The sequence below is a fragment of the Mustela putorius genome, unplaced genomic scaffold (assembly GCF_011764305.1).
Source record: "Mustela putorius furo isolate JIRA1106 unplaced genomic scaffold, ASM1176430v1.1 tig00537248_pilon_pilon_pilon, whole genome shotgun sequence".
NCBI classification, from domain to species: domain Eukaryota; kingdom Metazoa; phylum Chordata; class Mammalia; order Carnivora; family Mustelidae; genus Mustela; species Mustela putorius.
The window spans coordinates 11153422-11175084 of NW_025422387.1; the positions used below are offsets into that span (position 1 = coordinate 11153422).

The 21663-nt window shown below is 58.5% G+C and overlaps 1 protein-coding gene across 1 annotated transcript in view; it reads right to left on the reverse strand.

Moving 5' to 3' along the window:
* The window catches only part of TESC (tescalcin), a 49140-nt gene that overhangs the window by 2250 nt on the left and 25227 nt on the right, over positions 1–21663 (reverse strand). The window contains 5 exon segments of the mRNA XM_045073600.1: positions 50–97; positions 3492–3599; positions 3702–3763; positions 5613–5752; positions 10365–10445. Coding sequence (XP_044929535.1) covers positions 50–97; positions 3492–3599; positions 3702–3763; positions 5613–5752; positions 10365–10445 — 439 coding nt within the window.

The window sequence follows — 21663 nt, forward strand, 5'->3', positions numbered from 1 at the left end:
TGACCAGCGGGCACCCCCTCGAGCCCCACCGCTCCTCCTAGACACCCACCTTCAGGAAGTCGTCGAAGGTGATCCCCTCATACACCTGGTCAGGCTCCTGGGGACAGAGCACATGCAGCGTGAGCGGCTTCCACCAGGAGATCCCCCCCAGGACAGAGATGCTGGGGCCCCTTTAATCAAGAGAAGAGGGCGTTTCTCTGGAATGCTGCCTCCAGCTTGAGGCCATCACCCTGAACTCCGAGGTACCCTTCATTGGCATAACAACATGACAGAAGCAGGGTGCAGGCTAACTGGGGACCTACCCGAGCCCACCAGGGGAGACCCGGTGGATGAGGGTATCAAGAAAGCAGGGGGGCAGAGAGGCATGGACTCCCCTCCCCTCAGTGACCAATGGACATGCCTCCTGCCATTTCCTGGTCCTGCCCCACTGCACCCGCACTGACCCTGTGAGCTCACAGACCACTGGGGCAGGGGTGGGGGGGGGGCTGATTTCTGCAGCCCAACCCTTGCGCCCAGTGAGTCACCGCGATAAGGGTCACCTGCGGGGCCTTTCCCCCAGCCAGTCATGGCCAGTGCCAGTCTCCATGTGCGTCTGTCCCACTCTGGGCACACACGGACCTCATGAGGCCAGAGGTGGGGCTCCTGCCCCTTCTGCTATCTCAGGCTCTGGCACAGCCAAGCCTCCCCAAACCTCACCCCTGCCTGCAGCACCCTTTGTGCCAGGGACCGCCCGGCCGCCATCCATGTCCATCCTCAGGAGACCAGCTAAATAAATCCTGGGCATCTGTGCTGTTGAGTACTAAACAGCCACTAAGAAGGAGTCGATCTCTACGAGCACATACAGAAAAGGCTCCAAGATATAGAGTGGGAAAAACCAAGCAGAAAAACGGCGGCAGGTCTGTGAACCCAGGCCAGTCTGGTCCCCTACTGCAGACACTGTCTGCCACCGTCCGGCCCGTCCGGCCTGTAGAGGTGGGGAGGTCAGCACAGAGAGGAGAAGCGGTCTGTTCAACTGCATTTTGTGTAAATCAGAAATAAAAGATAGACACGTCCATGTTGGTGTATGTTGGGAAACAAACCCCATGAGGGCGGTTCCCCGGAGGGAGAAGGGCACAGAGAGCGTACGCCTCTCCGGCGTCGTCCTGATGTCTGTCTAAGCAAACAGCAGGCGCCCTGAGCGCCTGCCACAGGGTCCTGTCCTTGCTCCCATTTTACAGAGAAGACTACTGAGGCACACAAAGCCAGGCCCCCCGTCCAACTGGGAGGCTCCAAGAGCCTGGCTGGAAACCACAAAGGGTGAGGAACCCGAACCCTTGTTTTTCATACAAAAAATTTATCTATGTGCACTTCCAAGTTTTATAAATGCGACCAGTTCTCAAACGCCGGGGCCGACCCCCCCAGGACTCCCTGCTCTTCCTGCCCAGGTGCACGGGGAGTGGTGGCGACCCTGGAAACCTGGGTCGCAGTCGAGGAGAGCTAATGAGAAAGAAGTTTCCAGAGCCCTAGCTGCAGGGCACCGGCAGAGGGAGGGCAGGGGAAGCCCCCAGTGGAGACCCCAGCCTAGCAGCCCCCACGCCCCCAAGCCACAGGAGCTTCCAGAGAGAGCATTCTGGAAAGCCAGCACGGCTCCAGTCAATGGCTGGCTCAGGAAGGCAAGGAACACAGCTGACGGAGCTTCGGTCCGGGGCGGGCAGCGCGGGCAGTGGGGCAGGCCCGCTGAGCACCCCCAGTGGCCGCCTGTGTGCAACCCAGCCGCGTGGCCCGGCCCGGCCCTGCACCCAGATATGAGCGCACATGGCTCATCCGTGTAACCGGCCAACATCTGCAGGAGAGAATGTTTGAAAAGCACCCAAATGACCCGTAAATCAAGAAAGGCGCTCAGGATGCACCCCCAGGGAGCAGGCCTGGGCTCGGAGATGCCCCCGCTTCTGAGGTTGTGTGAATTTTATGCAGATCCGCAGCTGCCAGCTGCCGTGCGAGTTTACTACGGCAAATTAAGAAAACGGTCACCAATGGAAACTGGAGTGGGACAGGGAGCCGTTTAAAAGAGGAGAGTGTAATTAAATCAAATGGGAGTTTGGCTCAACGACACGGCAGGGGATCCCTGTGCGCCCCACTGAGGTCACCAGCCCTCTCTGCCGCAGTTAATTTGCTGAGTGGGGTCGTTTCACTGAAGCCAGAAGCCTGCCCGCCCCGGGTCTGAGAAGCAGACAGAGAAAACGCAGCCCAGTACTGTGACCGCAGCCCCTGCCCCTGGGAACAGGCCCGGGCCTGCCAGGCCCCTCGACGGTGGGCGTGGGGCACAGAGAGCAGGCTCCGGCAGGAAGACGCCCCTCCACTCAGGACAGGGATGTGTCTGGGGCCACGTAACACACTGGTGTGAAGAGCTGACGGCCTCCGCGGGACCAGCCAAAACCCTCAGCGAACAAAGTCACAGAGATGGTCAAGTACCTGCCCTCGGGGTCCCTGGGGCTCAAAGCCACCGTGTGTCAGGGGCTAGCCGGGCTACAGCCAGCCCTCCAAGAGCGAGTCCACCAGGCATAGTAAAGAGGGCTGCCCCCAAATTCCAGAAAGTTCTTTACGTCCTCAGGCTAACGTGAGACCACAAATCTATGGAATGATGTGTGCACAGGCCGTGCAGCCACCCACGGGGACGGGAACGTCGGGGGTGCCTGGCCTGCCTGGGGCATAGCTGCAGGTGCCTCCACGTGCCCAAGCTCCCAGCACGTGCAGGACGGTCGCCCCGCTCAGTCGCCCTGTCCCGTCTATGTCAGTGCCCCTCTAGTTAATGATCCTTCACTGGGGACCATCCTGTTTGCCCACCAGGGACATTTGGCCATGTCTGCAGATGTTCTTAGTTGTCACAACTGGGAGGGAGGGCCTGGCATCCGGTGGGTGGAGGCCAGGGACGCGGCTGAACAGGACGGTCCCCCCACTGACGGCTGTCCCGCCCCACGTGTCACCAGAGCCAGGTGATGCGGCCCTGCTCTAACCGGCCCGGCACAGTCCTGAGAGACGCCCCAGCCGCTCGACACCAGCACGACCCCAACAAGCCTCCAGGGGTCTCCAGCACCCATGCAGAGACCCCGATTCTCAGCCCTGTGGCCAGCCCTCGGCCGCACGGGACGCCTCCATGGCCACACCTGCCTCTGGCCCCCACATCTCTTCTGGGGCCGGCGGAGGGCTCCCCTCCACAGGTGCCAGCCCTGAGGCCGAGTCTCGTTGACACACATCTCCACTCCCAGCTCCACGCCGGGGTGCCAGATGAAGGACCCCAGAGAAGAGCCCCCACTGACCCCGCCCATCTCAAGGCCGGGAATCCCCTCCAGCCATTGGTAGATGAACAACGGTCTGATGAGCTGATGGCTGAGGCTTGGGGGGAGGTGACAGTGCTGGGGGTCTCTCCGCGGGGCCTTCCAGAAGCCAGCTGGGCAAGGCAGGGCAGAGGCTGGTCGGGGAGAGGGGCTCGGGGGTTCCGGGACACGGCTCACCATCTGCCCCACGCACACGCTGGCTGCCTCCATCATGGCCCCGTCAGCGATGGAGCGGGCCGACTCCTTCTCGATGTGTGGGTTCCCGGAGAGCAGCTCCTCCACCACCTGCCGGGCGAGGCAGACACACGGTGACCTCGGGGCTCCGTCCGGGCCGCGGGCGGGGAGGGGCCAGGAGCCCTGGCCTGCGGGCCGAGGAGCATACTTTACATTTCGATACTCTTCCAGGGTGATGCGGCCGTCGCTGTCCGAGTCATACATGTGGAACAGAACTGGGGGCGGCAGTGGAGAGAGAGAAAGGGGGTCTCGGTCAGACGAGCAGGGAGGGGAGGCCCACGTGCCCCTGCTTCCCCAACCCTCCCGCTCGGAAACATACCTCAAAATGAGCAAAAGACATCCACAACGACCCCCATGTGGCCACCGCAGGGATCAAGGACAAAGGCCCAGACTGCCTATTTCCTGCTGGGTGACCCTGGACAAGTGACCTAACTTCTCTGAGCCTCAGCTTTCCCATCTGTCAAATGGGCAGAGCAACAACAGCACCTACTTCAAGGTGTTGCCCAGACTCCGGGAGCCCCAGAGCTGGCGGGTCAGGACCAGCGAGCGATCCCTGCACACGCTGAGCACAAGCTAATGGACAGACAGATCGACGTTATTTCAAAGTCTCATTCCTTGCGGCGCTGGCTGGCTTGGTCACAAGAGCGTGGGACTCTTGCTCTTGGGGTGGTAAGTTTGAACCCCGCATTGTGTAGAGAGATCACTTAAAAATAAGATTTGGAGGGGTGCCTGGGTGGCTCAGTCGTTGGGCATCTGCCTTTGGCTTGGGTCATGGTCCCGGGGTCCTGAGGTCGAGCCCCGCGTCAGGCTTCCTGCTCCGCAGGAGACCTGCTTCTCCCTCTCCCACCTCCCCCCTGCTTGTGTTCCCTCTCTTGCTGTGTCTCTGTCAAATAAATAAAATCTTTTTTAAAAAAATTTACTTTTTTTAAATCATCATTCCTCAAAGACCCAAGCAGGCAGCTATCATTGGCAGGTCATGGGCTACACTGCCGATACCCCGGCCCCTGGCTGGTCTAAGCCTGCCCCGTGGGCACGGGCTGGGACACCAGAACCTCCTCTCCTCTCGTTAGTCCATTTTGTGTCATTTGCTTTGTGCCTCTATGCACCTGACCGCCCAGCAGAGGCCGGGAGCCAAGGGGGAGGCAGCCCCTCAGCCCCACCAGCTCCCCAAGTTCCTGCGCTGGCATTGATCTGGCACCGACTGGACACCCCGAGCAACATGCAGCAAACATCTTCACGTCTCATCTGCACGTGACCCCATGAAGCGAGGCTGCCCTGAGCCCATTTCACAGACTGTACTCTGCAAGCTCAGAGAAGTTAATGGGCTTGCCTACGGCTGCCCTGTTAAGGAAAGGGAAACCAGGGCCCCCACGACCTCTGACCTGGCCTTCAGAGCAGGTGGGACACTGGGCCGACACCGGGCTTCCCTACTGGTCCAGAGCACCAGAGGCGGGGCACTTGAGGGTCCCCAGCCCTGGCGGTTCCCACCAGCCCTCACGTACGCATTCCAGAGCTAAATACGGCCGAGTCCCCATATTTACTTGTTTCCGCTAACAGGGCTGAGATTCAGATGGCCTTCAGCAGGGGGTCAGGAGTCCTGGGAAAGTCCAGACGGGGGAGGGACACATGACACAGGCCACCCCAGGACCCCCGTGCTGCTGGCCAGCCTGATCACAACCAAGCAGGCTCCGGAGCCCAGGGACTAGGCAGTGCCCTTAGCACCTGGGTGAGCTCCCTGAGCCTCAGAATCCGCGTGTGTTCACCATCAGCGTCCCCTGTCCCGGTTCAGGGTGACATGGCTGCTTGGCGGAAGGGCCCAGGTCTTTGTGAACCAAGGGCCTTGCTCTTTTCATGGCCCCCGAGAGCCTCAGCCACCATGGCCCAACCTAGGGGAGAAACACTGCCTCGGGGCTTCTGTGGGTGTCATCAACTGAGACTGAGCACCGGAAGGATGCCGGTGGGCGTCCCCTGGCCCTCCCCTCCACACTCGCCTCCCCCCACCCCCTGCCGGCTGCAGGGGTGCGGCGGGACCTGCGAGACACAGCCCGCCCCATGCGCACGCACATCTCAACTTCTCTTTGCGGCACAGCTGCACCTGCTCCTCGTCCATGGTGGTGTCGATGGGCCGGAAGTAGGACATGATGGTCAGGAAATCCTCGAAGTTGATCTCGTCGGCCAGGCCGCTGGACCCCTTGCGCAGGTTCCTACGGGAGCCGAGAAGGGAACAGGAGCAGCGTGTGAACCCCAGGTCCTGTCCCTTCACCTGCGGGGCCTCAGAGAACCCGGCCCTTCTGGGCCCACGCGTCACCCACTATGGCCCTCTTAGCCTTGGGTTCCATTTCCCAGCAACTTGCTTACAGGGGTGCCAGGGGTGAGGGGTGGAGGGGTGATCCCGGAGGTCTGGCCCAAGCCCGGTGCTGCCCTCCCAGAGCTCAGCACAGGGGGCTGGTGAAGGCTGGGGTGGGCACTCACATGTGGGGAAACCAAGGCACCGAGCAATTCGGTAACTCCCGGAGCCACCTCTCCTGACCCTTCCCTTCAGATCCGAAGCTGGCAAACCGCTGTATGCGGGCCAGCCCTGCCTGCCACCTGTGTTTGTCCAGTCCATGCCTGAAGGAGAGGCTTCAGATTTTTAAATGGTTGACAAAATTGGGGAAATCCCAAATAATAGACTCTCGTGGCAAAATTTCATAAAAATTACAGGAAATGCAAATGTCAAGGTCTCTAAATAAAGTTTTATTGGCACACAGCCACGGCCATCCAGTTACTCCGCGTCTGTGGCTGTTTTCAGGCCACCGCAGAGCCGAGCGGTGAGACAGACGCTGCCTGCGTGGCCCACGAAGCCTGAAATACTGACTCTGTGGCCTTTATAGAAGCAGCTGGCCGACTCCTGCTTGCTCTAGTAGCAATGGGCTCGCAGCTCCAGTAGCAATGGGCTCGGCAGCGTTGAGTCATTGGTTTACAGCCAAGGCGCAAAGTTTACCGATAACTTCAGATCTTTTAATAAGTCAAGACAGGCTCGAGGTTGTCCCAGAGACGTGCATCTCAGAAGGTGCTGGGAGGGGCCCTTTTCATTCCTCATAAAGATGCCCAGTTGTTTTTTTTTTTTTTTTTTAAGATTTTATTTAAGATCTCTGACTGGCAGAGATCACACGTAGGCAGAGAGGCAGGCAGAGCGAGAGGGGAGGAAGCAGGCTCCCTGCTGAGCAGAGAGCCCGATGCGGGGCTTGATCCCAGGACCCTGAGATCATGACCTGAGCTGAAGGCAGCAGCTTAACCCACTGAGCCACCCAGGCACCGCACAAAGATGCCCAGTTTAGAGCAATCTTTCTCATCCTGAACTTTCTGACGATCTTGTAAGGAACGGAGCCCTTGGAGGTGGGGAAGGGCTCACCCCGCCCTCCAAGGTGGCTCCTCTGTCCACAGTCCGGGTGCGCAAGGGTCTTAGGAAGCCAGGCTGACCCTGGTCTGTCTTGAGAGGAAAACCCTGTCTCTGGACCCCACTCCAAAGTCCTCCCCTCACCCCCTCGGAACTTCCAGGACAGGAAGCAAAGGATGTGGGGACGCCTGGGTGGTTCAGTCGGTTAAATATCTACTTTCGGCTCAAGTTCGGAGACTGAGCACGCCTTGGGCTCCCTGCTCGGGGAGAGCCTGCTTCTGCCTCTGCCTGCTGCTCCCCCTGCTTGTGCATTTTGCTCTCTTTCACACAAATAAAGAAATAAAATCTTGAAAAAAAAAAAAAAGTGGAGGATGGAGAAGGGTATACAGGCTCTTGGCCGCAGGCCCCCAGGGCCAGCCCTTCCTCAATCGTGCCCTCTTCACAGATTCCCACGCTCCTGCCCCCCTCACCCACCTGCTACCCTCCCCAGGACCAGAGGGAGCTTTGCAAACATGCAAACTGGACCCTATTTCTTCCCTGCTTCAAGCCCTCCAGAGGCTTCAAATCTCAGTTGCTAAGTCCCAATCCCTCCCCCTGCTCCCCTGGGCCCCAGAAGGCGGGTGTTGGTCTCACCATCCACCCCAGCCCAGCCCCAGAGAAGCCCTCCTGCCACACTCTGCAGGGGTCCCCCCAGGTTTGGTTCAACGTCCACCTTCTGGACACTCAACATTCCCCCACCAACTAAGGTCCCTGCCCCTCCCTCCGATGGCTGTCCTAACTTCCGACCCTCCAAGTAAGGGGGGTGTCTCTCCCCCCTCTGACTGGCTGCCCTGAATCCAGTGGCTGCCTTCATGGGCCCTACCTTCCTGTCTCCTAGCCAGACAGAGGCCACAGCTCCAGCCCCACGCCCACACCCTGTGCCCTCGGCAGAGGCCACCACTCACAGGCGACAGCCCAGCAGATACCTGAAGGCCACCCCGCGAGCCAACAGCACAGCTCCTGCAGCCGCGCCCCATTCCCAGGGGTGACGGATGAAAGCCAAGCTCAACCCAAGGTCAGATTTGTTTTAATAAATAATTACATATAGTCAAAGGCACAGATTTTGCATTTGAACAGGTGCACCTGCACAACCCACGCCCCAGTCAGGACCCAGAACATTTTCCTCCACCCCAGGAGCACCGTCTCTCCTGTCTGAACACACTCCCTGCTAGGGCGCGGGGGAGGGTCAGGGGACCTGCCTGCTAGGTCCTGGCCCAGGCCAGCCCCGCAGGCCCCAGGAGGCAGCTGGTACGAACAGGCCTCCGCCCTCACCCCCCCTCGCTCACCTCATGCTCCAGGAGCCACCAGGACCCCAGCTCCGCCCCACAGAAGGCTGCGTCCCTGATACCCGGCCAGCGTCCCGAGGGGCCAGGTCTGCACAGAGTCTTTTGGAAACAAGCCTCACAGACACATGCTGGCAGGCGTGGGCCCACATCCTCACGCACATTCCCATCTCATGCGGGCACCCCTGGGCTCTGGTCTCTCTGTGAGACCTTCAAGTTCAGACCCCAACATCCGTGTCAACTCCATGTTGGGGGGGACCTCCCGCAGTGTGGCCCCCATCACCACCTGTCAACCCCTCCCCACCCCCGGCTCTGCCTTCCTGCCCACCCCAGGCCTCCTCCCCAGAGAATCAGGACCAAAAAAGGAGATTCCAACCTCCTCTTCACCAAGGACCATGTGCCATCCCTCTGGCAAAGGTGACAGTCATCTGTGTAGATTCCTCTGACACTGGTTGCTCACCTCCAGCCCCAGACCCAGCCTTCCCTCTGTCCCCTCTTCTTCCCCTGCAGGTGTCACAAAGCCGCCCACTGCTCTCCACCTCCACTCAGCAGCCCTGCCTCCAGCCTGGGGACCACAGGACACCCCTCCTGGACTTCTGTCGCCTACAGCCAGAGTGTGTGATCCCCACCCTGCCTTAAACCTATCAGAGCCCCCCTGCTGCTGCTCCCAGGTTAAGGTCAAGACCCCTTTTACTGGTCAAGGGGCTGCACATGCTGCAGCTCTGCCCTCCCCACACCTCTTGTCTCGCATGCCCTCTCTGTGCTCTGGCCAGACCTCCTTTCTGCCACACACATTCATTCCACTTTCTTGTGCCACAGGACCTTTGCACGTGCCGTTCAGTCCTTCCAGAACACCTTCTCTCTCGGCTTTGTCTCATTAACACTTGATCAGTCTCTCTGGCCTTGCCCTGTGGGAAACTGAGGCCACCTACCCCCCTACCCATGACCAGGGGAGGCAGGGAGACTGAGCACCTTGCTTCAGGCCGCATAGCCTTATCAGAACCAGAGCTCAGTGGCTCAGGCTCACAAACTTGAAACCGGCCTGAGAAGTCACCACCCATCTTCTGGCCACAACACGCCTGTTCCCTTCCTTCCTCTTTCTGCCAGTTCTCCCGGTTTCTCGGCCATCTATGTAGATATAAGAGGTCAGACCTGGGGCCCTGGCAGGCTGGGGAGGGCGTATGCCACCCAACTCTTGATAGAGCCTCAGACACAGTGAGTCTCCACGCAGTCACGCAAGTCAGCTCCAACGATGCTGGACATGCTCTGGTTGGAGCCTCAGCTCTGGGACACTGCACCACTGCTCTATACCTCAGTTTCTCTGCACATCAGGGCAACAAGCAGAATGACAGCCAACTCTTTAGTGCACATCGTCTCAGAGCTCCCTCAGCAACTCCTAGAGGCAGATGCTATTGTGACCCCCATTTTACAGATACAGAAACTGAGGTAGTCTCCGAGACAGCTCCCAGTGATTCTGAACTCCTTGTAGCCAGCGCCCGTGTAGTCCCCTCTCTTCCTGTGGGCTGACCTAGCGACTCACTTCTGATGAAGAGAGCACAGCGAAAACCATGGGATTTCCCTCACAAGATTAGGTTACCAAAAAAAATGGGGTCTTCCAGCTCAGGGGTTCAAGCTGCCCTCCTCTCTCTCACGTGGACGTCGCTCTGCGGGAGGCCAGCCGCTGCCATGGGTGAGCAGACCTGGGAGACAGTCCCTGCTTGGAAACAGAGCCTGCCCCTGTCAAGCCTTCAGATGACAGAGGCCCCAGCTGCCCCTGAACCCAAGAACCCAGCTAGTCTGCTCCTGAATCTCTGATATGCAGGAACAGTGAGATAAGAAGTATTTGTTTGGAACTGCTAAGTATCAGGATAATTTATTATGTGGCCACAGCTAACTGCTGAATAGGCCTGAAGGACTGAGTGAGCTGCCCAGAGTCAACCAGCCTTGAACCCAGCGCCGGAGCTGTCTGAGCCCGAGCTGTGCCTCTAACTCCTACTCAGCCCTGCCCCCTCTTCTCTGTGTTGGCTTCCGGGGCTGTAAGAAGGTGCAAGAGTGAAACGCTCTCTCGAGGCTGAAGTCACCTGCCACCGGGTGGGTTCGGGGACAAAGACACACCTGTTGTCGAAGAAGGCACGGACGATTTTGGATCGGATTGGGTTGAGCTCCAGGTCAGGGACGTTGTTGAAGTTCTCCTTGCTGGGTCCCAGGAAGCAGGAGCACCAGGGAAAGAGAGAGGAGGAAAAAAGCCAAGGTCATGTGGTGCGTTACCACTTATGGGCTCTATTTCTCAATCCCGAGCAGGTCCCTGAAGAACGGTCCAGAGACAGTCCTGGAACACACAGCATTGATGGGCCCCCTGCTCTCCCCTCTGACTGCTGGGAGCTGGGAGGTTCTGAAAGCTCCAAGATGCTCTGTGTCCTGGACCTTCACGCCCCAGAAAATGCAGAGACACAAGATGTGCACCCCCTTCCGGGGGCTCAGAGACACCCCCGAGACCCATCATAGACCCCCAGTGAGGAGAGCCTGCTTCAGCCAGTCTGGAGTCGGGGCAGCAGACTACTGGTCTGGGGCTGGAAGACAGGCTGGCAAGACCTCAGCGGGTAGAGGGGAGAGTCTGCCAGGACCCGGCCCCTCCACACCATGCATCTGCCTCCGAACACATCCATGGACGGCAAGAAGCAGCGTTCGTAGCAGCCACACACGGCAAACCCACCAAGGGTCTGTCACCTGAGAAGTAGGTAAATCGCGGTCCATCAAGACAACGGAGTATTATTCAGCCATGAAAAGGAAGGACACGGGGTCCATGTGGCAACGCAGTGGGGCCTTGAACACATCACAGGGGCCGAGTGAAAGCAGCCAGGCACCAAGACTACACAGTGTGGGATCCCGTTCACACACAATGTCTCAAAGAGGTAGATCCACAGAAACGGAACAGACACCGGCGGCAGCCAGGGACCAGGGGTGTGGGAACGATGGGCAGGCACCACTGAGTGTACAGGCTCTCTAGGGGACAATCAAAAGATTCAGAAATCGTGGGGTTGGACGCACAGCTGTGAGGATACTAAAAGCCATGGAATTGTACATTTTAAGGGCGAGTTGTATGGTATGTGAAGCCTATTTCAGGAAAGCTGTTTAGGAAAAAATATGCCGGCTTGGGGCACAAGAGGATGAATTTCAAACCCAACAGCACCGTCGCTGGGCAAAGGGGTCACTGGGTCGGGGAGAGGCTGCGGGTCCGCAGGAGAGGAAGCAGCGAAGGTCCTTACCTGCCTGACCTGCCCACAAAAAGCCACCCTTTGTTCTCGGAATCTGCCTCCCACTCCCCTTCTTCTTCTATTCCATGGACTTCAAGGGGCAGCAGCCTTGGGAGGGACCAAGGCCCAGGCTGGTGAGCCCGGGGAGCTAGGAGGCATGCCCAGGCAGGGGAGGTAAGAGATCAGCTCCGTAAGCTGAGAGGGTCCGGGGCCGGGGTCGACAGCAGGGCTGGGGCTCAAAACTTGAACTCACGCCTGGCGGCAACAAGGAGAGGTCACGTACACGGAGACTCAAACATAGAGCTGGAAGCTTTAGAAGCACGTGGCTGACCTGTCCTGCCCCCACCTTACAGACGGGGAGGCTGAGGCCCAGAGGGGAAAGGGGAGCCTGGCTCGGGCGCCCAGATGCCTCCGTGACCCCACTGCCACCCCCACACTGCTTCCTGTCCTGCTTCCTGGCGGGGCTGGCTCAGGGGACGCCAGGCCAAACTCGGGAACCAGCGTCCTTGGACGCCACGTTCTGGATTCCTCAGATCCCAAGGCTGAAGAAGGGGGCGCGCTCAGAACAGATGCCTGGGATGACGGGGTACGATTTGGTCACAAGAAGGATCGCGGTGTCGAGACAAACTGCCATGCAGACCACCTCGAAGGCGCGGGACCGAGCAGAAAGCGCCGGACACAAATGGTCACATCCCAGAGGATCCTTTTATCTGCGATGACCAGAGTCGGTCCCCCAGGACAGATCCAGAGGCAGAAGGCAGTCGGCTGGCTGCCAGGGGTGGGAGGCGAGCAGGGGTAGAGACTGGTCAGTACAGGTTTTCGTGGCGGGGAGGGGAGAGAGAGTGACAGAAATGTCCTCAAACTGGCTGCGTACTTCAAACAGGTAAACTGTAGAAGATGTGCGTTATAGCTCAATAAGGCATCTAAAAAATTTCCCCGAGAGAGGTTGAAAAACCAAAAGCAAAAAAACATTGCACTGTGACCCTCTTTATATAAAGAACACAAGGCACCAGCACTAACCTATGCAGCCCAAAAGCAGGAGAGGTCAACTGCCTTCGGGGGTGGGCGGGGGAGAGCAGGGAGGGACAGGAGGCTGCCCTGAGGCAGACAGTGCTCTGCCTTTGACCTGGGCGGGTCAGGGGTCTGTGCAGGCTTTATGGTCCCCTCTCTGGAAGCTGACACCTTTCTCTGGGTGTGCTGCCCTCCCCACTAGCAGAGCCAGAGACCCCCATGGGAGACCAGAGACGCCCTGCACCGGGACAGGTCAGGTCAGAGGAGCCACGTGGAGAGCGAGAGAGAATTCTGGGCAAAGGGAAAAGAAGTGGCCAGCAGATTTGTGGCTGAAACCCCTCAACCCCCCTCTGGCTTTCATTGGTCAGGGGTCCGGGCCACCGCTAATCTGGCCTTGGCCTCGGTTTCCTATCTGTAAAGTGGGCACACAGATGCCACAGACAGAAGCTTTCACACACCACGTGCTGAGTGCCTTGCGCCGCTGGGGGCGGCTCAGGTGCTCCAGGAGCCGTGGGCAGAGTGAGCCTCCGAGAGGAAGGCGTGGTGAGATGTGGGCTGGGCTGGGCTCCTCATCCATTCTGAGCATCTGGCTAATGCCGGCCTCGGTCCCCCTGCCAAGATGTCCAGACCTCTTAGCTGCTCCCAGGACGTGCCCTTGGATTCTTGGAGAGCATCAAACCCCAGCTGCGCCTTGCTGGGCTGTCAGAGGAGTGGTCCCCCAGAGCTGCCAGAAGCATCCTATTTGGGGACACGCCTGGGATGTGGAAATGGGTCTGGTTAATTCCCCAGAAGGAAATAGCCAGCAACGGGGAAGCTGCAGGTTCTAGGGGGCTGAGAAACACGGGCCCTGGGCAAAAAGGGACATGCCAGCAGCCCTCTCCAGCCCCCATGAGATCCCACGAAGGGCCAGGAGCTCCCTGGGGCTGACGGTGGAGGAAGGAAGGACCTCGCAGAGCCTACAGAAGAAAATTAACAAGAAGAGGCCTGAACTCCCACTGCCAGGGGCAGAGGTGAGGCAGATGCTAGGAATCCGGCTGGGGGCACAGCGTCCCGGGTCCGGACATCACAGCCTCCGGCAGGGCCCTGCAGGTGTCTCTGAAGCCCAGCTGTCCTTGCTCCTCAGTCCTCAGACGCCCGCTAGACCCACGCTCAAACCTCAGCTTCCTCACACGGGCACCTGACAGGCGTTCCATGCCTCAGTTTTCTCATCCGTGAATTCCAAGGGTACACACCCAGCACTGCCCACAGCAGAGGGGCCGTGAAATCAAGCACCCCCGGGGCCAGTTCAGGATCTGCTCCTGAGCAGGCGCGTGCCCTTGGGCAACGCTGTTTCCTCAGCTGTAGAATGGGGGTCCTGGGAATGTCTGGATAGTGTCACAGGGTTGATAAAATTAAGAAATCCGGTAAATACTCATCGGGAGCTTAGCACACTGCCTGACACACAGTGAGTTCGTCATTTTAAAATTAGGACAATCGGGGTGCCTCGGTGGCTCAGGTTAGGCTACTGCCGCTTGGTATGGGCTAAGGTCAATATCTCGGGGAGCTGGGATCGAGCCCTGCATCAGGCTCTGAACTCAGCGGGGAGTCTGCTCAAAGATTCTGTCTCCCTCTGCCCCTCCCCCTGCTCACATGCATGTACGCACGTGTGCTCTCTCTCTCTCTGAAATAAATCTTTAAAATAAAATTAGGACAATAATAGCAGCTAATCTTCTGTGTACTCCAAGGTGACAGGTGACCCTCTAAGAGCTTTACATTCTTCTCCTATAAGACAGATGCTTATCTCCATGTTAAAGACGAAAACGGAGGCAGAGGTAAAGAACCTTCTTATTGCTAAGAAGGATACTGACGGACAGACGGTGCGCAGATGCTAGGGGAAGCAGATGCTAGGAAGACTTAGGTCTGGCTGTCTGGTCCTTGGGGACCCTCCCGGATATTTGCCAACTTCCCTTTTCAACAAGGCGACTGCAGGCCTGGAACCCAGAGCCTGGGAAAGGCTGGCCATGGTTTAATGCCCCATAAATGCTGGTTTCGGTCCTATTCTCCTTCCTCCCCACCCGCCTCCAGTGCCCACTGGGCTGGTAGAACCGGCTCAGCGGCACGTGTCCAGGCCCAGGGTGCCGCCATGGGAAAGGACTCTGTTCCCCGTGAGCCCAGGGCTCTGGGGCCAGAGCTGACGCCGGGGGAGGGGCTCAGGGGTGATGCTGCCGCAGTGGCCAGCAGGGAGAGGTTCCCCACGGAGGCCCCAGGGGCACACAACTTGCACATCTCCTCCTGGGGGTTGAGCCCCCCCCCCACCACCAGCATCCACAGGCTGTGCTAAGTGCTTTGCAAACACTGCCATGCTTAATCAGCCCCCCCACACCCATAATCTCCCTTTGACAGGCGAGAAACTGAGGTCCAGGGAGGTGAAGTGAGGAGGCCACGGTCCCACAGCCGGGAGGGGAGCTTGAATGGTGTTCTAACGGCCCCATATACTTCCTGACCCTAGCTACTTCCTCCAGGTTGCAGGTTTTTACTTGAAAGAGAGAAGGACTGAAATCTTGGTTGGGGATCTGCTCCCCTCCCCCCGCCACAGCCTCTAGAGGCCCCATCTGAGAGCCACAAAGAAGGCAAGAAGCATCCAGCCCGCAAGGGAAGGAAAGACTAAGAAACCACCAACGAGGGGCCCTTCCTCAAGCCGTGGTGTGGGCTGGCTTCCGGCAGCTCCGAGCACCAGCTCAACCGCAAAGCTCTCTCTGCAGGCTCGGGGCCGTCCTCTGCCACCAGCAGGGAGTAGCCCAAGAGCTGAGGACACAGCAGGGCCCCCGAGGTTCCGTGGTCCATCCAAGAGGGGTCTTCACTCGGGGGCTGCCTGCCCGACTCTCCTGGACCCCCTGCCCCACCATTTAGCAGGGAATATTCCCCACATGAGGGCTGCAAGATGCTACTTACTGGCAAACTGGTCCCCACGGGACTCATGCACAAGGGGCCAAGCCTCACACATCATGCAGGGGTCTCCCCAGCCAATGCTAGGCAAACTCAAAGTGTGGTCCCCGGACTGGCAGCATCAGCATCATTTGCAGTTTGTGAGAAACAGAGCCTTAGCTGGCCCGGAATCCAAACCGGCACTTGAACATGATCCCAGGGAACTCGTGCGACGGCTAAGGTTTAAGAAAAGTCCCTAAATGCACCAGGCATTTGTGTCTCCCATCCACGTGCCTTTGCACAAAAGCTCTGGCAGAAAGAGCCCTGGGCCCCTTGCCATTGGGCAAGTCCCTCTTCCGAAAGCCGGGGGTGGCATCAGCCACGTCATTCCGCCCTGCCACATGCTTTCTCAGCTTCTCCCGTACCTGCTCCAGGCCCGAACCCAGCTGCCCTCCCGACACCTGCCATGTCCTCATCACAGGGGAAGCAACAAGGATTCCGGCACCTTCCACGGGCCAGACGCTGCTCTAGGTGCCGGCTTCAGCGGGGAACAGGACAGACACGACCCCTCCTGGGATTCCAGCAGGGAAAGAAGACAGAGGGAAAACAGAGGGGCTCGGGCAGCCGCGAACGCTCTGCAAGCAAACCAGGCAAGGACAGGATGGAGACCCGGGGAACTGGACGAGGTCTCAGGAGGGTGATCAAGAAAGGCCTCCTGGTGAAGGTGACGCTTGACCGGAGAGCAGAGGGTGGCGAGTGCTCCACCCCCAGCGAACACCCGGCCATGTGGGGGGGGCATTTCTGGTGTCGTCCCGGGGAAGGGGTGTTATTGGCATCTGGTGGGCAGAGCACCAAGGTGTGCGCTGCTCGCCGCAGGACACAGAACATCCCCCCGCACACACTCACACACAGATTCTCCAGCCCCCAAAGCCACCAGAAACCCTGCAAGAAGCTTCCTCTCCCCACCAGTCCCAGGAGACGACGCACCCTTCGTCCTGCGTCTTTCCACAGCTCAGACGTGATGAACTCGCTCTCCGGTTACTCACCTCTCCGACCCCCCCCTCCCTCCTCTCTCTATGCGCCCCACACACGGGCCCCACCCCTCCCCCACAGCAGGAGCCCCCCAGGAGAGGCAGAGGGAGCGCACCGGTCCTTCACTCCAGCAGCTGGGGCGCCAGAACCAGCCACGGAAGGCCCGGCCACCTGCTTCCACAAGCAAGGGCCGCCAAGTCAGGGTAAAACCTCCCCGGGGAAAGGGTCTCTGTAAAAACCGTCCGTTTGAGTGCCTGAGACTTCATCAAGTCCCTTTAGAAAGCTCCGTCCTGCTTTGGGGACATCTCAGCACCCTTCCCACCCAAGGGACTCTCCTGCCTGGCTCTCCCTGTCACCTGTGTGGACGGGAGGGACCGCTCGGGAGAGGGACCACCCACTGTCGCCTGGGGAGTTCTATGGATTTTCTTTGTCAAATGAACGTGCACCAGGCGGGCTGAGGCTTCCAAGGGAGGACTCATCCTCATCAACTCTCGGAGTTCATTACACACGGACAGCAAAACAGCAGAGCCTCAACTCACCACTGTCGGGAGTTACTTAAAAAAAAAAAAAAAAGACATTTTTAGCTATGTGATGGGTTAAAAGCAAAGTAAACGGGTTACAATTAAAACGCCTTCCTTAGAGAAAAGCGATATGATCACTGTGGGCTCTGGGTTTTCTTCAAAGCGGGGAAGACCCTCCCTAGGTAAACCCACCCAAAAATAAATCCTAGATGGTGAAGAAAATAGCTATCTGGAAGATGGGATAACGGGGTGAACATCACGGGGTTCCTGAGACCCGTGGGACTGGGCCAGTGGGCGCGCAGCCCTGTGCGTGCACGTATTAGCCCTAACGGCCGGCCACCGGGGCTCCCACGCGCGTGCTTGACTGGGAGACGACCTTGAACGTCATGTCCCCTGCTCAGCTCGGAAGCCTGCTTCTCCCTCTCCTTCTCCCTCCTCCCCACCCGCCCCCCATGCTTGCTGGCTCTCTCTCTCTCTCTCAAATACTAAATGAGAAAGAACGCAGCTCGGCGATTTGGTGTCCATCAGCACGGGACCCCGCTCCCTTCCTGTCTACCCCGTACGTGCACGGCTCTGTTTACTCCAGGATTCACTCCGCGTTTGGCGGCTGATGAACCTAAAAATATTTCTGTAATGTGGCTCGATCTAATCAGACCTCCTCCTGGCCTGCATCACCCTGAAGGATTCCACAGCATCTATTTCTGGGGGGTGGTGAGCCGGCCACCGTATGCCGGGGCCTCACCCATTTGCTGTTTAAGGCACTTGCCCGGTGACTGGCCCCAACTAAAGACAGACACGGGGCCAAGTGGCAATTACTGAATTTCTCTCATGATGAGAAATTTCCTCCTATCTGTTCGCAGGGTCACTTAGGGGCAGTGCTTCCCTGCCGGAAGGAAAGCTCTGGGGGGACAGAGGTCTGCACAACATCAGTACCTGATACGTTTATCTAATGACCATTTTCTATTCCAGCATTTCTCCAAGAGGACTCAGAGCTCACTGTTTGGTGGTCACAGAGGACTTGGGTTTGGGGGGTCCTGAAACATATACAATTTAGGAGGAGCCCTTAAAGAAAAAGAATGCAGCTTTATTGGTTTTCTTTTTTTAATCAGGTGCTGGGCACACACACACAGCGGGGTTCTGAGATAGCAGCTCCCGTGCCTCGGACTGAAGCCATGCCTGGACACCCTCAGATCCTTTTCAGAAGGACGAGGGACCAACCAGACATGGGCAGGAGATGGTGGGTTAAACTTAAATCTCTTCTGGCGTTTCTTCCCGTGGGATTTTTTGTTTTTTAAGCTATAGACAATTTATCAAAGTCACCAACTCAGAAATTCAATTCTTCGTTACTTTGTTAATGCAACTGATAAAACTTACTAGGAGTCTATGTTTAAAGCCTGCAGATTTAAATGGTCACTTTGAAGGGGCTTTTTGCACTCGAGGTGTCCACCCCTCCCCCCACCCCAATTACTGCCCCACAGGATCCTAAAAGGCTCTCGGGGCACCTCATTCTCTGAGAAGGCAGGGCAAAGAGTGCTACCTCGCACAGCCCTCGCAGGCTGTGGTGCCGGGGCCTCACCCAGGGGACCCCAGGCGATGCTTTTCATGAGGCTCAATGTTAATGAGGCCAAGTTCCCTTCCCTGCTCCAAAACCCCAGCATAGCCCACAGCTCGTTGGATGTGCCCAGGATCAGAGAGGTTGAAGGCTCAGCCCAGGGTCACTGGAGAAAGCCTTGGCAGTGTGGAGAAGGTACAGGGGACCAGATCCCAGCCCAGGGCTGCTCACCCCTTCTGCCCTAGCAGGATGGGCAGGAATACCTAGGAGACCTGTAAACCTGCCCTATCACCCTCCCCAAGTCCTAAAAGACACACTAGGAACAAAGTGGCTCAGGGAGGGGGCCCTTCAGGCAGGCCTGTTTGCCTAAAACACTGTGGTCTATCACCTCCTTCCCCCTGGGCTGGGCGGTCACTGTGTGCAGCTGCCACCAGACTCCCAGCAGGGGTTATGAGACACTGGAGCTAGGGCTTCGGTGATGGGAGATTACACACGCCCACCCCGGCATGACGGGTGTGGAGGGTCCTCAGAGGGCAGAGCAGGGAGACTGAGGGCCCCAGGAGGCCACTCCCAAGTTACAGCAATGCCCGCAGCTTCCTTACAGAGGGCTGTCAGCCCTGGGCTCAGATCCCAGCTCCTCTATGTAGAAGCTGTGTGCCTCGGGAACAGACACAGCACCTGAGTCTGACTTTCCCATCTATAAAATGGGAAGAACAGGCGTTCAGGTTTCAGAAGACTAAAGTAACGTGCTCCAGCTACACAGCACACAAAACACAGTCAATTAAGAAGCATTTACATCCACGAACATGCCTACGAATGAGGCCCTGGATAAAGTCTTCCCCGGGGATTCGCACCCCCTGTGGAGGGACACAGCGTTAACAAGTCTCACGGATTCCACACTTCATGGCTCATACAGAACATTGGCAAGAAACTCTCTTTTCTTCCTCATTACTTTGCTCTCCCCCATTCATTCAACTAAGCAGTAGTGGTCCTCCCAGCACCTCTGACACGTCACCAGCCCAGGACACAGCACCACGGCCAGGGACAAAGACCCAGTTCCTGGCCCTCATGGGGCCTGCTTGCTGTCCGTTATGGCCACAGTTACGGTTCTGCACCGTCAAGGGGGGGATGGGGCACCCCAGGAGGAGGCGGTGGGAGTGCAGGGGGGGAGGAGGGTGATCTTGGAGGAGACGAGGTCCACAAGGAGATCTCCACAAAGTCAAAACCAGAGACCAGAGACCTTGGTGGACCCCAGCTAAGGAAGACAGACATGACCTCAGGGCACCGGGGAGCCCCGAGGCTGGGAGCAGGGTCTGCTCCCCAGAGCCAGGCAGACACACTCAGGGCTTGCATGAGGCCAGGTGGGAAAAGCATGACGCGTAGGATGGTCCTGGGGGTGGGTGCGGAGGATGGGTGGGCAGAGCCCACGGCGCGTGTGCCCACAAGAGCCGCAACACGGGCCCCCCAGGGTCTGCAGGGGTGCAGCCTCCTCCCACCCAACCCAGAGGGGCTCCTGGGCACCCTCCTGGGTGCTGGGGGGTGCTGACCGGTCCGTGACCATGCGTGCTTGTTGGAAATGCAGAGTCTGGGCTTCCGCTCCAGACCTGTGAGTCAAACCTGCGTGATTACCTGGTTCCCAGGGGATCACACAGACCCATCCACACTCGCTGTCCCGCGGGGAGGCAGAAACCACGGTGTGTGGCCACAGGGAAGACGGAAGGGGCCCGGGGAGCCTGAAAGGTTGCTGATGGGGCAAGGGCATCATCGAGGTTGACTTCCAGAAGAAACCCCGCTGCTGCTATGACCGGAAGGCCAGCCTGGATTGAGGCGGAGGGATGCGGGGCGGAGGAGAGAGGCTACAGGCTTGGGGCGAGAGGAGGGAAGTACCGCACAGACGGACACCTGAGCCCCGGGGGCAGGAGGCCGTGGCCTCCTCTGCTGGGCGCTTACTACAGCCCAGGCCGGGCGCTCAGGGAGCCTGTGGCACAGGTGCTGGGTAGAAATGCAGAGTCTCGGGCCCTGCACACTAGCCAAAGCCAAGCCTGCATGAGGAAGGTTCCCGAGCGATCTGGGCACACACAGCCGCTGGGAAAGAGCGTGTGCACAGCGCATTCAGTTCGTGTTTCGGTGTGTCCTTGCAAAGCCCAGGAGGGGCCCCTGGGCCACACGGGGCTCGGATGCTAGAACCTCCAACTGGGAGGGGCTCCGTGGACATCAGAGCCGCCTCCTCACACACCACCTGTGCCCCCCACCTCCGCTCCAGCCCCAGGAACAGACGTCTGCCTGTCGGCCCCTCAGCGTGGCTCTGTGAGGCCTCAGCAGCGGTAGGAGGACAGCCCGGCCGCCCAGTGCAGACAAACGGGCTCGGAGTGGAATCTTCCAGCAGGCATCCGCTCACGGCCCAGACCAAACCCTGACGGACTGTGCTTGCTTTACGGGTGATGAGACAGGCTCAGAGACACAAAGCAACTCACATCCATTCACACAGCCCCTGTCACAGAGGATGTCAGTGCAACTGGTTTCCCAAGTGTGGATTTTCTGCTTCCCCCAAGTCTAAAAATCCTATAAACACATGCAGAAGTGGAACTCAAAAGCTCTCAACAGTCAAGACCCAGAGACCCCCTGAGCACAGAAGCTTGGTCCAGGCCTGGGGGCATCACTTGTTGGAAAATTATCTTGAGAAAGGAGGCCCCACGTTCACATGTCACCCACCGTAAGCTGCATTCACCGGCACAGGTATGAGCACCCGGCACAGAGCACGGGCCCAGAAACTTCTGATGGAAGGAGGGGCAGCGGTTCCCTTGCCACTTCCCTTAGACCCCCCGGTGTTCCCACCCTGCACCTGCTCCTCAGCCCACCCTGCCCTGGGAAACCACCCCCCCTTCCCCCGCCCCAGGCTGAGGACCAGGCTCCACTCCCTCACAGCTTGGGGGCAGGGGAGGACGGCCAATTTGCATCTCTAGCCCCGGCCGTGGTGATTGGCTCGGACTCAGACATGTAACACTCTCAGCCAATGAGAAGGGAGGTGGCTTTCTGCTGGGCTCGCTCTCCCTTCTCTACTGGGCTTAGCAGGTGTCTTGGATGGAATTAAAGATGCCACCTCTAACTGGCTACCATTCTGCCTTGGATATAATCACATT